Here is a 17341-nt window from a genome sequence, read left to right on the forward strand (position 1 = left end):
AGGTTCGAGAGAGGCTCCGTGTGGCCCTCGAGAGGGTGTCCATGTTAGAAGATCAACTTGCAGCTTCTTCTCAAGAGGTAAAATTCAATCTGAATGATTTTCTATATCTCAAGGATGCTCAGTGTGAAGAAAGAACATTCATTTGTATATTGTCTGTTTGCCCATTTTGTCTCCCCCTTTCCAGGTAATCTCTTTAAGAGACCAAATTAAAAGACGTCAACAAGGGGTGGACGGCGGGAAAGATGTAAGGGAGGGTTTTATGCATGTTGGTTCCAGTTGTTTTTGTGTATGTGTTAGCGTCCAGAAAGTCAGTAGAAAGTAGATGTATGGGTACCATGGTGTGTCGGTGTGATTGTCATTAGCTTCAGCTACAACCTGAAGTGATTCTAACTGATTATTCTTCTTTACCATTGTCATTTTTTTGTCCTTTATGGTCATGATTCCAGCGACTACCAAACGGCCCCTCCTCTGGCCTTGAGGATAGTGAGCTTGAACGACAGCGAGAAGGAGAGATCGAGCGACAGAGATCTGAACTCTCCCAGCTCAGGGAGAGGCTGGCCCTCATGTGCCGGCAGGTGAGTGTATGCTTCGGTTTAACTATCATGGTGAGGACTGTGAGAGATTTGGCACCTCAGAGTGAGGACATTTTTGCAAAGTGAGGACATCTTCAGCTCTTCAAGGGAATACGTCACTGGGTGATGCTCTCTAACCTCATCACTTTTATAAATCCTGTGTTTAAAATGATGTTTGCTTAATGACATTTTCAAGTTATATCAACAACACTGAGGTACAGAACAACAAGACAAATTTACTGTAAATATGCCGATTTAAGGTTCGATTTGGCCAGTCCAATGTTTCTTCAAGACAAAAAAAATTATGATAATGGTGCTGTTTTAGTTTATTGTGAGATAAAAATGCACTTTAGATATGTAATTATTTTTTCATAATCTAGGCATGGCAGGCTGAATGACACATTGTACAGGATGTCAATCAATTAAGTGAATTTGGGATCCTGGTACCATTTGGCATCTTAACAATAGAAGACAACAATGTAAAAAGTACCCAAAAGTCATACTTGAGTAAAAGTAGAAATATCATCTTAAAATATTACTTTGGTAAGAGTGAAAGCCACTCATATGAAAAGTACTAGATCAAAGTCTAAAAGTATTTGATATAAGTTGTACTTGAGAATTAAATAGAACAAGTAAAAACACATTATACACAAATACAAATACACATGCATGTATGCTATATACTATAACTACTGATCAGTTATTGATGATTTGTTCTAATATTCAGCATCAAAGTTTATTTCTTTAATTTAAACAATTAAATGCAGATAAAAAATAAATTACTTTAAACTGCACTACTTTGGCTCTGATGACTAGCAAGTTATCACTTACATTTAGAGGAATATAAATTACAATATTTGCCTCTAAAATGTAGTGGAGAGGAAGAATTATCCCGAGATTCCACCAGATACGTGTCTGCTGCGTTACAGCTCCAGTCTGGTTTTGCTCCACTGTCCACCGTCTGGCAACCCCCTCCAGTTGGGTTTTGACTCCGTCACGGCGCAGTACGGTCGACAGCTGGCATTGTGAGACCGAGAAGTTCCCACGATAATCACATAATCACTCGCGACCACAGTTATAGGTATGTGTTGTAAAAACAACACAAAGTGTTCCCGAACAAAGGATAAGCAAAAGAGCTTGCGTTTGTATCTTTTTTGAGATTTGTATGCTGGTGTCAATACAGAGTGTTTTATTTTGAAAAGTAACCGGATGTCATATTGTTGTTTCGGTGCATGACTTCCTAACTGCTCGGTGCTTAATTCAGCTGAATTGCTGCATCGTGCTCCAGCATCCGCCAGAAATAAAAGTCCTGTGTATTTGTGCCGGAGGGCTTCGGACTGCCGGAGCTGGGACCGAGCAGATACACAGGACACATATTTGGTGGAATCTAGGGGTAAAGTAGCAGGAAAATGGAAATATCAAAGAAATAGTACCTCAAAATTGAACTTAAGTATAGTACTTGAATAAATGTACTGAGTTGAATTACATCACTAAAATACAATACAATACAATACAATACAATATGATACAATACAAGATTACAGGATCATTAAAGGAATAGTTTGATATCTTTGGAAATACATTTACTCCAAAGAACTGCAATGTGTAGTTTGTGCACTTCTGCTATTGTACAGAGCCAGGTTAATTATTTCCTATGTTTCAGTCTTGCTAGGCTAAGCTATCCTATGCTGTGCTGACTATAGCTTCATGCTATATCTGGTATCTGGTCTTGGTGTATTGGTGTTGTTCCCAGAACATCATAATTAAAGCCTCTTTGGATCATTTTGTTGTACTGCTCACTTATCTCTATTTTTTGTCACTGTTTGGTTAGGTCAAGAATACTTGGGTCATGTGTGGGTCTAAATCATCCTATTACAACATTAGACACGTGTTTGAAGGATACCATTTTCTAGTGTTTTTTCTAGAGTATCAAAGCTATGACTTTACAATAATGTGATTAGTGTGTTTCAGTGATGGTCTGGGGGCAACTTTAATTACAATGTTCCTGGAACACCACCAACACAATATAAAATTGTGCTTGGGTTGATATACACTGTAAGGACATGAGGTAGTCTTGATCATCTCATCATTAAGCAAATAATAACATTTACCAAAATGTATAGTTATTCCTTTAGATTTAGGGTTTGGTTAGCACTGGGGACTGGATGTAGAGAATACGGATTCTTAAGTGTATTTGCAAATTTCTACCTTATTAATCTATTTGTGTTTCTATTTGGTTGATATCATTTATATATGTAGCGTACTCCTTTGAGTCAGGCAATTCCTTAAATACACCCAAAAATATATCCCAACAAGGAGGGGATCTATGTGCAGTACCGGTCTCCCTCTTCCCTCTTGTGGCCAGTCACACTATTGCAGTTGCTTTGAAAAGTTAGAGTCATACTGTGTAGTTCATAGTATGACGCCATTTGAATGCAGTCATAGACACGCTGTATACATGGGTCTAACAAAGCCTTTGCGTGATGGGTCAACTGTATTTCAGTTAAGATAAATAACTGACAAAATGTTTCGCTCTTAAAGTCTTGACTGTTTGGTCAGAGGATAAAAGGACTTCAGTGTGTGTTTGATGTGCCAGACGCACATCATGTTACACTTATGTCAGCGATGCCTTTTGCGAGTCTTACAATGACCAGACGGACATGTGTAATGATTCACCGTCATGTCTGTTTACACTCGGTGCTGTGGACGTTAACACTGACTCACGTAGGTTCAATCTGTGTCATCTTGTGTCCCTCCGTGGTGTCACGTCAGGTTGGGGAAATAGAGGAACAGCTTGCGGCCGCCAGGAGGGAGGTGACGAAGTCGGAGGAGGCCAATCAGAAGCTCCAAAGGGAAGTGAAAGAGGTCTGTAGGGCCAATCTGTCTCTTCCTGGCCAAGACCCTGAGCTCCCTTGATTCCTGGGGCTCCAAGTGTATATTTGACCACAATGGGCGTATGTTGGAGAAACAGTAATATGCATTATTGTTTGTATTAATGAGACAGAAATGTAGATAAATTAAACTGTTGTGAGGTGGATTGTTTGACAATTGGTGTTATTTCCAATACAGAAGTTTATAATAAATGCAGGGTAACATTTAAACACCTACAGTATTAAAATATAGCACATATGCAGGCCATCCTCACATTAACCTTATGTTAGGTATTTTGTGTGTGGAAATTAGTTATCGTGTATCAGTCTGGAATGTATATCATCTTGTTTCATGATACATTTTTACCTCCTCTAGGCGCTTTGCCAAAGGGAGGACATGGAGGAGAGGATCACAACACTAGAACGCAGGTAACCTTTGCTGTGTTTGAGGAATTTATTCATAGTTTCAGCGAGGAGGGCTCACGCCTTTTTTTTTTTTTTTCTCTCCACTCATCAGCTGTAATGAACATAGCAGAAGGACCATATGTTTCACCTGTTGGCTGGCAATGTGTTGCAAAGGTGTCCTGACACTTCTTGATACAGGGGACGGTTGTTTTACATAAGAACATTTGCATTAAGTTCCTATTAAGAATGCAGCTCTGCTAGAAAAACAAAAATACTTTTCAGTTGACAGTTTGTTTGGGAGCTTGAATACAACTAGATAGCTTACTCATTATATCAAATCTTGAATGGTCAGTACACATTGAAGCTTTTATTAATGGATGCAAAAATAAATAAACTATTTCCAATGTATCACTAATAATCCTTATCTTTAGAAAGAGCATTGATTTCAACTACATTATCTTTGAGGTTTTAACTTGTGCATCTTCGTATTTTTTTGGAGAATCATCTGACTTTTTTCTCTGCTGAAAATGAAGAGGAGTTAGGGAACTTCTTATCATCCCTGAGTAAAGTCTGCAGGCTTCCTCACAAGCTCCATGTGGCCCCAACAATCTCTGCCTAGAGGACTGGGGTCCATCTAAAGCCACGTTACTACATCACACACACACTTGAGATACTGCATTTTGAATCCTAACCACCAGCAGGCTTGTCTAGTTGCTACTCCGTGTTCACAAAGAGACTTAATTGACTTAAAGGGTAGGGCAGATTATTATTATCATCATCATCATCATCATCATCATCATCATCATCATCATCATCATCATGGATCCCACTGTTTTTTGTGAAGACATGCTTTAATCTGCCTCTGATTGGTTGCCTTTGTTAATTGAGTTGGTTAGGTTTAGGTCGTAGTCAAACGTACGTAACTATGTGAGCAAAGGACCAAAAAAGAAGGATCTGCATCCAATCTAACTCTGACATGCAAAGTCGCAGCCATAACCAAAAACAAAGACGTGTGTGTGCTTGACCCCTCAAACAGCCAAGAGAGTTTCCGGTGCCTCACATCCTGCACTGCCCTCACTAAAAACCACCATTCACATGCATTTGCATATGTGTGACCGCAACCTAAGCCAATCACAGGCAGAGCAGGGTGAAGTGGGATCCATAATAACCACCATGCCTGTGAGGCAAAATCCAGGGGAAAATTCCACAAATCACTCAGCACTGCTTGTGACGGGGTAATTCCACGCCAACTTACCCAGAATTCAGAACTTTTTCCAGTTCATGTTATGGATTTTCTTGGAAAAAAGCATGTAAAAACTTGTATGAAATACACGGGACCTTGCAAATTTGGCTATCCGAGCAAAATGAAATGCAAAATTTGACTCGTTGTATGTGTATTTTTAGCACCACCAATTGCTTATTTGTCCCGAGGATCCAAGGAACCCTAAGAACATTCGATAACATGTATTTATGTGAATAGTTGTTGTAGAATGTTTACGGTAATCAACATAACAGAGGATCTTTCATTTTCAAAACTGAATATCTCCACTAGTTTTCACTTTTTCGCAACCAAATTTCAAGTTTTTCGCTCCTGCAAAAAAGGGATTTTGGCGGTCTTATAATAAGACGTAACTTCGTAGTATTCTAGAGAATCAAAGGAAATGAAGGTGAAACTGTTCCACTGAGGAAGAAATGTGCCGCTCCCCAGACAAAACTACGCTCCTGCTTATGGTCACATAAATCACGTTCTGTTGGCCGACAACTGCAGCTCTAATAATTCAATGGTGACTTGGTGTTGAATGCAGGTACCTCAGCGCCCAGAGGGAGGCGACTTCTCTCCATGATATCAAAGACAAGCTTGAGAACGAGCTGGCCAGCAAGGAATCACTGCACAGACAGGTGAGGAGTGTCTCAGATAATCCAGCACCCAACTACAGTCAGTATGACATCGTCAGCACCTTCCATGTTTGATGCGGTGGTTATACTGTCGTATCTAATCTCTGTCTCTTCTATATTTGCTTCCAACCAGAGTGAAGAGAAGAACAGGCAGCTACAGGAGCGTCTGGATGAAGCCAAGCAGAAGCTCCAGCAGACTCTACAGAGGGCAGAGACGCTGCCTGAGATCGAGGCCCAGCTTGCCCAAAGGGTTGCTGCTCTCAACAAGGTACATTGAGTCAGGGGTTAACAACATACTGCAGCTGACTGACCAGAAATGCGCTCTCATAGTCAGTGCATTCATGCCTCATAAAACAGTCTTGTCAGAACATCTGGATATATTCTCATTTCCTCTAATTTAGGCAGAGGAGCGCCATGGAAACTTTGAGGAGCGGCTACGGCAAATGGAAGCTCAACTCGAGGAGAAGAACCAAGAGCTACAGAGGGTGAGGCCATTTATTTTTTTCTTGACATGGCTGAGAAATTAAAAGTATGTCGTCCACTTCAGTTCTATCCTGAGCATCTCTCTCGTGGCTTTGTTTCAGGCGAGGCAGAGGGAGAAGATGAATGACGAACACAACAAACGCCTCTCAGACACGGTGGACAAGCTTCTGTCCGAGTCCAACGAGAGACTACAGCTCCACCTCAAAGAGAGGATGGCAGCGCTGGAGGAAAAGGTAACAAGGAGACAGATGAGTGGCACAGAATACTTGTGACTGTAGTAAATAAGAATGTGTAAAAAATATGTAACTTCATTCTTCTGCTCTGCTAGAATGCTCTTTCAGAGGAACTGTCCAATATGAAGAAAATCCAGGATGACCTTCTAGCTAATAAGGTATTCAGCTATTTTCATTCTAATGTTCTGTGTGTGAGTTTGAGGGAATTTTTAATCTCATGCATGATCAAACTTTCAACAACATTTTCTTGCACTTGCTCTAAAGAAAATATACTTTTGATGTTGACCTTAAAGTTGCAGTATTCAAGGATTGTCTACCTGTCGCATTCATACTCCTAACAAATAGGGGGAAACGTGACTTACTGTTGCCAACTCTAGCTGCCTTTAGCTAGTTAGCTCAGTTGGCCGTGCAGCTACCTGCTCTGACAGGACGCTCTGGGTACTGAACTTCAGAAGATAGCTCTGCAACACACTACAATGATGTCTTTGACTTAATGGTATAGCTCCACATTCTGTTGATCATTTTAGATTATTTTTAATGAGGCCCACCTCCTGAATACCCAGTTTGGGTATTCACACTGGGCAGCTCACACACGCCTGAGCCAGAACCGCTAAGGACAACAGAGCAGCTGAACTCAATTAATTCATGTGGGCCAACTAAATACTAGGCAAAAATTGTGCGAATGCGTGTCATGGTGACGTTGTGTGATGTCACAAAGTCACATAATTAAAGGTGGGACTACTGACGAGGCGTTTCAGGAGCAGTGTCTTCTGTGGGAGAGAGGAGCTTCCGTTGGTGTAGACACTGACCCTTTGTGAACTTACAAGATCTTTTACATGCACAAGAACCTTTATAAAATCTGAAGGAAAGGAGAAAAAAAACTCACTAAACTAATTCTGCACCTTTAATTCTTGAAATATAAATATCTCCCATTTCTCACAAATCCATCTTTCCCTGCAAATGAGACGTGTAATATTTCAGAAATAGGAGGCTAAAAAGCAAATAATAGTCGTCTCTCTTCTGTCCTTTAGGAGCAGCTCCTTGCCGAACTGGAGCGAATCCAACTGGAGCTGGATCAGCTGAGAGGCAGGCCCGGCTCTTCTTATTCCAGGTTAGACACAATGGACCTTTAAGGGGATGTATTTAAACAGTCTGTCCTGCATGCAAACAAATACAAACAAAGACTCCCAAGGGATACCATATGTACTGCACACAGCCCGTTCTGAGCACAAGTTGGTATTTACGCTCCTGTTTAGTCTTACTGTACTTCCACTAATATCTTATCTTATATAAAGTAATTATTTATACCTCTCCTAGAGGGTGTTGTTCCAGCTCACAAATATGTAAATATTTACAATGTTAATTCTTACGGATAAAACTTGTATGACATTGTTTTTTCACTGTGGCATAACAAATGAATTCTTGCTCTCACCGTAGGGCGGGCAGCGTCAGCTCACTTCCCTCAACCCTTTTTCGAAGATCTCTTCCAGGCAGCGCCTCTGAGCTTCGGTATCCCCAGGGTGGAGGCTCGCTCCCATCCGGCTACAGCAGCTCCTCTGGTGGGGTGGTTGTTAGGCGGGCGCACCGCGGCCGGTGGGGGCCTAGGGACGATGGTAACAAGGTGCGGATCTTACAGTGAGATGCTGGTGATGTAAAGAAAATGTGCTATTCGGATGATAATTTACTTTTTCCCCTCCTCCCAGTATGGAGAGTGGGACAGCGGCACTATGCTGGGTCCAGGTTTTGAGGGTGGCGTGGAGGGTGGCTGCTCTGATGATGAGGACGACAGGGAGACTCTGTTCGGATCGGAGCTGCTCTCGCCCAGCGGACAGACAGATGTACAGACTTTGGCCATCATGCTACAGGAGCAACTGGAGGCCATCAACAAAGAGATTAAGTGAGTTTTATGTCAATTTTTATAACTACTTATCAGACTAATTTGAGACCATACAGCTGAATAATGATGTCGACTTAGAGATAGAATGATTCAGAGATTTAAAAATCTTCCATGCTCTCCTCTCAGGCTGATTCAGGAGGAAAAGGAGAGCACAGAGATGAGGGCAGAGGAGATTGAGAGCCGGGTCAGCAGCGTGGCCCTCGACGCCTCACCTCTTCCACCCTCCTCGCTGGGGGGACGGGACAGCGTCGGGAGGGGATACATGACTCCTTCCATCACCTCCTCCACGTTGGCGTCTCCCTCACCACCCAGTTCTGGACATTCCACCCCCCGTCTGCCACATTCCCCTGCCAGGGAGACAGACAGACAGGTACTGTGATGAAGTTGTGATATAAGCCAAGAATAGTCAAGTCGTGTACAGCATCAGACCCTGAAGTCACAAACAAAATCACTGAATATCACAATGGCAGTAGATTATGTGATGTGATATGTGTAATTTTGGGAAGAGCCTTTATAAATTGTCCCACATTTTTCCACCCTTCAGAATAGCAAAGATGGCGAAGAATGCAGAGCACTCGCTCTGATCGATTCAACCCCTCCTCCTGTTCCTCGAGCACTACGACTGGACCGGATGACACACACTCACCCGGGTGCTGGCCTTGACGATCACCGTGAATTTCGCAGGTACTCTTCAGAGGGTTTCACCCGTTTCTTCTAACAAACTAACCTTCAGGTGCGCTCACTGTTCCTTCCCTTTTTTTTCCTTTTCTTTGTCATTGTAGCCTCTCTGCTGATGGCGTCACCACAGCTAGCCAGGATTCCCTCCACAAAGCCAGCAAAAAGAAAAGCATCAAGTCGTCCATCGGTCGTCTTTTTGGGAAAAAGGAAAAGGGGAGGATCGGCGCACCTGGGCGCGAGTCTGCCTCGCTGGGTCAGTGAAAACACCGGGAACTGCTAATGCTCAATCGATTTGTTACATGCTAAACTAAATATCATGTATAACCTTTGACCTCTCCAGCCTCCACTCCCTCCGATGACCTGGGTTCAGCCGATCCATTAGGCCTGACTAAACTTGGGACTGGAACAGTGGAAAAAGACCGGCGTAGCAAAAAAAAGTGAGCTTAGTCACCTTTCAACGCGCTTCTTGTGTTATTAAGAGAGGCGACGGTGTGTTACCAACTGGCACAGTCAGGTGGAGCATGACACTCATCAGGCCAGGGGGCTTTGACTTAAAAAGTATATGCTGCTAGGCAGAGACATCATGGTTTTTAACATCTCAAGTTCAACAGGATTTTCTATTTATAAAAGTAGACAGTGGTAAGGTGAGCTATGAAGTTAATCTCTGTCAAACTCTCTGTTTTCCACTCTGCTTGCCAGGCATGACTTGTTAGAGGAAGCCTGTCGTCAGGGTCTGCCTTTCGCCTCATGGGACGGCCCGACTGTTGTTACATGGCTTGAGGTACGTCAGGCTAAATGGGAGGATCTGTTCAGTTCAGTGTCAGTAAAACAATACAAGCGCTGCTATTCACATCTTGCTTCCTTCCTCCTCCAGCTATGGGTGGGGATGCCAGCGTGGTACGTCGCAGCCTGTCGCGCCAACGTGAAGAGCGGTGCCATCATGGCCAACCTGTCGGACACGGAGATCCAGAGGGAGATCGGCATCAGCAACCCCCTGCACCGGCTCAAACTCCGCCTGGCCATCCAGGAAATGGTCTCCCTCACCAGTCCGTCTGCGCCCGCGAGCACTCGCTCCGTAAGGCCCAGTGAAAAGCACAATGAACACACAGCTGTAAACATCCCGCATTCGCACGGCTGAAGATGTTTGTTTACTGTCATTACAGTCAACCAGTAATATTTGGATGACACACGCTGAGATGGAGTCTCTCACTGCTGCCACCAAGCCAGTAAGACTATTACATTTTATATCGAGTCCAATATTTTTAGCAGATTGATTTCATTTGTTCTGACACTGTTACAGTATTTTCTGTACTTAGTCATTTCTATTAATTTTCTTTTTCTTTGTCTCTGATTAGGCATGTTTGGCTACACCTCCCCCTTACTATTCCCTCAAAATCTGTTTTGATGTAGTGTTTTTTCCAACTAATTCTCACGCACTAACAAAACTTTTACTCCCTCTGCCTTTCCCCCCACTCCTCCTCCTCCTCCTCTTCTTCATTCTGTGCTGACGCTGATTCACCATAACAAACACACACACACGCACACAAACACACTCCCCCACCCTCGCCACCACCGGTGATCTCTCCCTCTCTCTGTGCAACTCTCTGTCCCCCTTTCTCTCTCTTTCATTTCTCCCACATCCGAAACACAAGGAGCAGAAGGAGTTCAGCTGGGACCAGGTGAGCGTTTGGTGCGGGTGAGGTAGCGCCTGGATAATGGGACGTTCACTGACAACACAAACATTTCACTCCCTGATGTTAACCCCCCCCCCCCCAAAAAAAAAACACAACAACAAAAAAACAACAACAAAAAAAAAAAACAACAAAAAAACGCTATCAACAGTATTTCTGTTAACAGTTCCTCAAGTGTGACCAGCCCTACAGTCACATAATCGATATTTGCAGCACATGAAACTGTGGCGGTACTGGCTGTAAATTGCTTACAGGCCAGCCCAACCTATATTAAAATATAAACAAAAAACACGTAAAAGTAGGGGAATGGCTGATGACCGCTACTTGGGCAATTAACTAACAACTGCCTCTTCTGGGTATAATAACTAAATGTGCTCCTGCACACCCTATATGGGAATAAAATGGTAAACTGAAGGTGTAAAGGACTTGGGTTTGTAAAGGGGTTCCCCAAACAAACAAAGTTCTCTCAAGAGAGATGTGGGCAGCCAAGATAAAGAAATAAGGCCTAAATAGACCAGAACCTCTGGCTGGCAATCTAATGATATAGGGAGCGATTCAGAATGGGTCAGGGGCAGATTCATCTTGAGGATTAGAGCCACTGGCACGCCATTTCCCACCTCTCTTAAGCCTTTCAACCAGGGCGTCGTCACACCCTGATTGGCTGGGAGGGAAATGTCCCAAGCTGCTTATAGACCTCAATCAGGAGTCAGTCTCCCCACCTTGTGCAGGTGATCTGAATCCCCTGCAATCAGTCATGAGGGAAAATCAGCACAAACAAAGAAAAATCGTTTAAAAGTCAAACAATTGGACTGCTACAACACAATATCTACATTTTATAGTTGAGGCAACATTATGTCCCGTCTTGTCAAAGTATTACATGGAAAATAAACTTTAGAATCACTTCAATAACAGTACAACTTTCTCAAGGATTGTATTACCATACAATTATCAGGTAAGGGTTAGGCTGGCACAGATCTAACGTAAGCCCAGCCACACAGATTGAATCACAGCCTGCAATTGGTCATTAGGTCAGAAACACAGCCTCTAATTGGTCAGCAGCCTCAGCCCAAGTCATCAGAGCTAGTGGGCGGCTAACAACATATAGGTGAACAAAATCAGTCTGTGACTGAGTGTGTAATGTAACTGTGTTGTAGGTGTAGGTGTCCCCTTTAGATCCACATGAAAGTCAAACCTTTCTTGTATTCACTGCTTCAACGCTAATGTCATCATAAATAACCCACCATCTAAAAACACAGTTTAACTATGGCTCAGCTTTAATTAATGGCTTTATTAATGATTGATGATGATGATCACCTAATGCCTCGGCAAGTCCCTGAGAGGAAGTGTACACGCAGCAAGTGGTCAATGTTAAGACATTAAGGTATTAAAAGTCATATCAACAGCTTACCAGCCCTTTGTAAATGGTAGCTTGCAAGAAAGTGATACCAAGTTGATCATAACTCAAAATTTTAGTTTAACTAATATACGGAGATCACCATTATCTCTCAAAAGGCTCCTCCTCTTTGTGATTTTAGCTTAAGTCCCAAGTTTCTCATCTCCCGTGAGGAGTGTTTTGCATGATTTCTGGCAGGCCAGGAGTGTGTATACAGCTCTGCAGTGTATAAAGAGCCCTCAGGAAGGAAAAGCAGCTGCAGACAGAGAGGACTTTGTTTATTTTTAAGAGTTATAGGTTAAACTTTCGAAGCTCATCCTGTTTTTGTACCTTAAAGATATAATGTGTGACATTTCTGCACTCTGCCTCTTTGGTCGAGCCGTGTATTTACATCATCTCAAGTGTTTCCAGCAAAGTTCAAACCCAGAGAAATCTGTAAGTCTGCCCAAGTTAGTGGCGGTGTGTTTCATGTGAATGTGACAAAACATAACGTGAATTAATCTTTCGAACATTACCTCGCCCATCGGCATATCTGCCTGAGACACGCAGTGGTGGTTGTTTAACCCTGAGGAAGAGAAAGTCCATTGATCAGTTTTGCCGTCTGCCACATAATGACGCTTCTGTTTTACATCTTGTTTTTCATTTGCCTTGTTTGTTTTATTCCTCCCTATTTATCTCCATCACCTGCACTGTCCCTCCAGATCCTGGCCTACGGAGACATGAACCACGAGTGGGTGGGAAACGAATGGCTGCCCAGTCTGGGTCTGCCCCAGTACCGTTCCTATTTTATGGAGTCGCTGGTGGACGCCCGCATGCTCGATCACCTCACCAAGAAAGAGCTGAGGGGCCAGCTGAAGATGGTGGACAGTTTCCACAGGTATGTCAGACGTTTATCTGTCTACTTCTTTTTTTCACCCTCCTCTTGGTTTTAAGGAAAATTAGGGAAATGTGTCTTTCTCTCTGACAGGGTGAGTCTGCACTATGGCATCATGTGCCTGAAGCGCTTGAACTATGACAGGAAGGAGCTGGAGAGAAAGAGGGATGAGAGTCAACACCAGAACCAAGGTGAGGCCCGTGATTCATAGCTAAATCCTCTCTTTCACACATCATTTTTGACCTGTGGTGAACCGATAATAACTCCATGCCTGTGTCCGTCCCCGCAGATGTAATGGTGTGGTCCAACGAGCGGGTGATGTGTTGGGTGCAGTCCATCGGCCTCAAAGAGTTCGCTGACAACCTATTAGAAAGCGGCGTGCACGGGGCCCTCCTGGCGCTAGACGACACCTTCGACTACACCGACCTGGCGCTCCTCCTCCAGATACCCAATCAGAACACGCAGGTACTCCACAGCAACCTGCGGAAGGCTTATCTCTCACCTTCCGACGAAATAATCCTAATCTTTAACTCTTAAATTATCTTAATTATGATCTTAAATCTTGTGTTTGTCTATCTTTTCGCAGGCGCGGCAGCTCCTGGAGAAGGAGTACAACGCGCTCATCTCCATGGGAACAGAGAGGAGGCCAGATGAGGTAGGACAAAGCAGATGTCAGGAGGAAATCAATCACAATAATCACCCCTGCCAGGAGGCGGGAGCGTGTGTTGATCATGGCCACCCTGACTGAGACGATTTTACTTAACAAAAGGGCCTTTGATCCGAACTTTTTGCCCCTTTGTTAAATATGTGACAGGATAATTTCCTCTCAGTGGTCAAACAGCCGACTGAAATATCTCCATTCCTTATAAAGAGAGCCTTATGTATGGCATCGGGGCCAGTACCACTACTGGCAAATTGTCGGCATGCCAAAGTGGTTCAGCTGTGTTTACACAACTGCTAATTACTTAGTTACAGCACCCAGGACTAAAAACTGTGCAACTGTGTAATACTGTCACAACAACTCCTGCTTTGTCAGATACTACTTTGTTAAACGCCACTAATGCATAATGAATAAGACCCCGGAATAGATAGCCTCCACCGTGTTATTTTTAATCACCGCTGTTGCTTGATCATCTCTGCAGGACGGCACGAAAACATTCACGCGGTCACCCTCGTGGAGGAAGATGTTCAGGGAGAAGGACCTCCGCGGCGTGACCGCCGACTCCTCGGAAACATTACCTGCCAACTTCCGTGCCTCGGCCATCTCGACCCCCTCCGTCACCCTGAGGAAAGTCCAGAGCGAAGGTGAGGAGATGCAGCTCGCAACAAAGCCGGGATCAGGCATCACACAGTGGGCACTTCCTGTTTAAAACACTCAAGGGGGAAAAATAACAATAACATGCATTATAAAATGTTAAAACTAGTCACACTGACAAATAAGGGTAAATATGTCATGACGCAGAAAAGTGACCGAAGACAGTGCTCTGTCTGTGTTACTTCAGGCTGAAGTCATTTGTTTATTTACACTTCACACAAGTGAGAACTGTGTTGACAAAAGTCAGCACAAGAGTAACAACAGAACAAAAATGGAGTAATGAGATGAAGGTCAAACTGCTTTTGATAACTGAGTTTAAGAGCTGAGATAAAGCCTGAAAATCACTGTTAATGAAAAAGAAAACTTGAAGGGCAATGACAAATAATTTAGTAACAATGCAGCATCTTCATTCACTAGTGTCCAGTGTGCAAATCAGTGGTAATTCCAGCATGCGGTCACCAACTATATGAGATTATTACCTACAGATAGCAGTGTTTTCCCGAAATCTGTGGAAATAAATCATAAATTCAAAATCATGCTAAAAAAAACTTATTGTTTAAAGTTGCTCAAGATGTCTACTGGGGACTAACTATGATCATTACATCTGTCATTCTGTAGTTTTGATGCACCTTCATTTTACATTAGTGTTACGTACGGCGCAGCACCGAAGCCTCACAATGGTAGAGAAAACCTTGAAATTACAAAATGGAGTATGTTTTTTACTTCCTTCCCTCCACACTGCCATGTTGGTTCCAGTCAATACCTGTTATAAACTGTAGACCTAGCCTAACCAGTAGAATGTGCCTTTTGTTTAACATGTGAGAAGAAAGCTTTTGGAAGATGAATTAACATTTCCGCGTAACAAATGTACGTGTTTTTCAATGTGTGGATTCCACATTTGTGCACATTGTTTACCTGCGATAGGCTATTCTCACATGTGAACTAGACGTTTTGACAAGTGATTGGTGTTTTATATCCACATTGAGAGCAAAGACTGCTTTTGGTGAACTGTTAGCGATTTAGACCATTCTGTAATCACAAACTGTGGAAAATCAGACCCAAAACAGCCACATACTGCACAGCCAAGGCTGTTTTGACAAGGATCGTGTGCTATTTTCAGAATTTCAGCTGTGTTTTGTTTTGATTTGGGACATTTAACCGTCCCAGAAAAGCTGTTTTTTTTTGTTGTTTTACATTTTGGGGAAATCCAGGAAATCCAGTAAACTCTCACACCAGCAGCTTGTTTGGATGTCTAATTTTTCCATGTCCACTTTACAGCACACTGGTAGTATTTAGGTGAAGCATCTGCTCAGTGGTGCTTACAGTTAAGCAGATACAAACAACCACATAAATACTAGCGAACTATCTGGGAAATTACTGGGCTGACTGCAAGTTAGAGTCCAGAGCCCACACATCTCCAGTTAGGATATTATCAACACTGTCTTGTCTATATGATAGACATTAAGTCAACATCTACAGCTGATTAGCTTAGCTTGGCATAGCTTAGCTTAGTTTAGCACATAAAATGTAAACATGGAAACAGATTGAGACTTTGTAGCCCACTAATTAGCGGGTTCAGAGATGCTGATAGGCAGACTTTGTTACCTTTAGACAGATCTGGCTATGCTAATGCACGATGCATATATGTACATCCATGGATTTCGAGAGCCAGGTACAAAGCAACACACTGATAACCTATTAGCTTAAAAACAACAACTTACATTAGCAAACTATCACTTCCAAGCTTGTCTGACTTTTTGATAATGTTACACAAAAAAGGGAGACCTGTAAATTAATTCTTAAATATTTGTGCACAGGAAAGCACATTCTGTATTTATTAATTTTGGCCTAGTAATGTGCGCTAGGAAGTGGTCAAATGCTAACTTTAGCTAAAAGATGTTATTTAACCTTGAATTATGACCCCAAGCTCCCCCCTGGATTTTTACAAGCCATTATGTTTTCAGTTGCTGATCTATCTGGAAGTGGTGAAATGATAACAATATGTCAGATTTTCAACATTTATAAGACTTGCAACCTAGAAAACAGCAGCATCAGATTACCCAAGCAGATGAGCTGCCCACCCCGAGCATGGCGTCAGAGGAAAATGGCCGTCGTGTGAAGATGGTCTCATTGCTTTCTGTGAACATGTGGTTTCATGCATACAAATCTGCATTCTCACTATGCATATAAATGAATCAGCCTTTTATAAGCAAATACCAACGCTAGCCTATTCCTCACCATAGTCAGAGTTACAGAAGCTTTTTTTATGTTAATGGAAGAAATATCTATTCAGCTATCCAAACCTTCTAAACAGGGCTTTTTTAAAAAATGATTTGTGTGTCCATGTATATTTACTAAACAAATTATTTTCTCTGTCAGTAAACTCTGGTCCAAGAGGAGAGTCGGGATCCGTGAGAACATATTCCTGCTAAAAGATAAGCACACCAGGTGAGAAAAGCATCCTCCCTCTGACGATTGTATCCGCAGCTAAAAATAGTCTGTGTGAACACCAAATCAAACGTCTCCTCTCAGCAGGAGCTATCACAGTTATTCACGTGTGTGTTTTTATTCCATTCCTTAGAACCCCCACCTCCATCCTTACCCGAGGAAAAAAAAAAAGAAAAGAAAAGAAACAACAACACATTTTTGAAGAGAAAAAAAAAAAACTAAACAAAAAAAAAACTGAGGATGAAAATCATAAAAACGGACACTAGAAGACGACCAACATCGTTCAAGCCGGATTGTCTCGGGGGAATCAAAGACACTGAGTGAATGATTTCTGAAAAGATGATAAAATAATGAGTGAGTGTGTGTTCATCCATATCTCTCTCTCTCTCTCTCTCTCTCTCTCTCTCTCTCTCTCTCTCTCTCTCTCTCTCTCTCCATCTCGGTCCATAGTTGTGGCATGACGCTGTTTGATTCTGTAGAAAGTGGCCTGTAGAAAGTGACCATCGCCTATCGTGAACACATCTTCTGTTTTTTTCTGAGTGTGAGACGGCAATATTGACACAACAAATTTACGTTTGTTTTTTTG

General features: G+C 42.6%; 1 protein-coding gene across 3 annotated transcripts in view; it reads left to right on the top strand.

Moving 5' to 3' along the window:
• Positions 1 to 16974, top strand: part of LOC119010093 (liprin-alpha-3-like) — a 30166-nt gene extending 13192 nt beyond the window's left edge. The window contains exons 5-32 of one of the 3 annotated variants that reach the window (XM_037081956.1): positions 3 to 77; positions 185 to 244; positions 447 to 575; positions 3345 to 3437; positions 3819 to 3871; positions 5653 to 5746; positions 5877 to 6011; positions 6145 to 6228; positions 6328 to 6459; positions 6555 to 6617; positions 7491 to 7570; positions 7897 to 8080; positions 8163 to 8356; positions 8483 to 8726; positions 8901 to 9040; positions 9139 to 9287; positions 9375 to 9471; positions 9734 to 9815; positions 9909 to 10109; positions 10198 to 10260; positions 10687 to 10713; positions 12820 to 12995; positions 13086 to 13183; positions 13282 to 13457; positions 13579 to 13647; positions 14135 to 14297; positions 16687 to 16755; positions 16889 to 16974. In XM_037081956.1, coding sequence (XP_036937851.1) covers positions 3 to 77; positions 185 to 244; positions 447 to 575; positions 3345 to 3437; positions 3819 to 3871; positions 5653 to 5746; positions 5877 to 6011; positions 6145 to 6228; positions 6328 to 6459; positions 6555 to 6617; positions 7491 to 7570; positions 7897 to 8080; positions 8163 to 8356; positions 8483 to 8726; positions 8901 to 9040; positions 9139 to 9287; positions 9375 to 9471; positions 9734 to 9815; positions 9909 to 10109; positions 10198 to 10260; positions 10687 to 10713; positions 12820 to 12995; positions 13086 to 13183; positions 13282 to 13457; positions 13579 to 13647; positions 14135 to 14297; positions 16687 to 16739 — 3114 coding nt within the window. In that variant the 3' untranslated portion in view covers positions 16740 to 16755; positions 16889 to 16974. The other 2 variants (XM_037081957.1, XM_037081959.1) reach the window with 2 other exon arrangements.
• The last annotated feature ends 367 nt before the right edge of the window (positions 16975 to 17341 follow it).

The sequence above is a fragment of the Acanthopagrus latus genome, chromosome 20 (genome assembly GCF_904848185.1).
Source record: "Acanthopagrus latus isolate v.2019 chromosome 20, fAcaLat1.1, whole genome shotgun sequence".
Taxonomy (NCBI): domain Eukaryota; kingdom Metazoa; phylum Chordata; class Actinopteri; order Spariformes; family Sparidae; genus Acanthopagrus; species Acanthopagrus latus.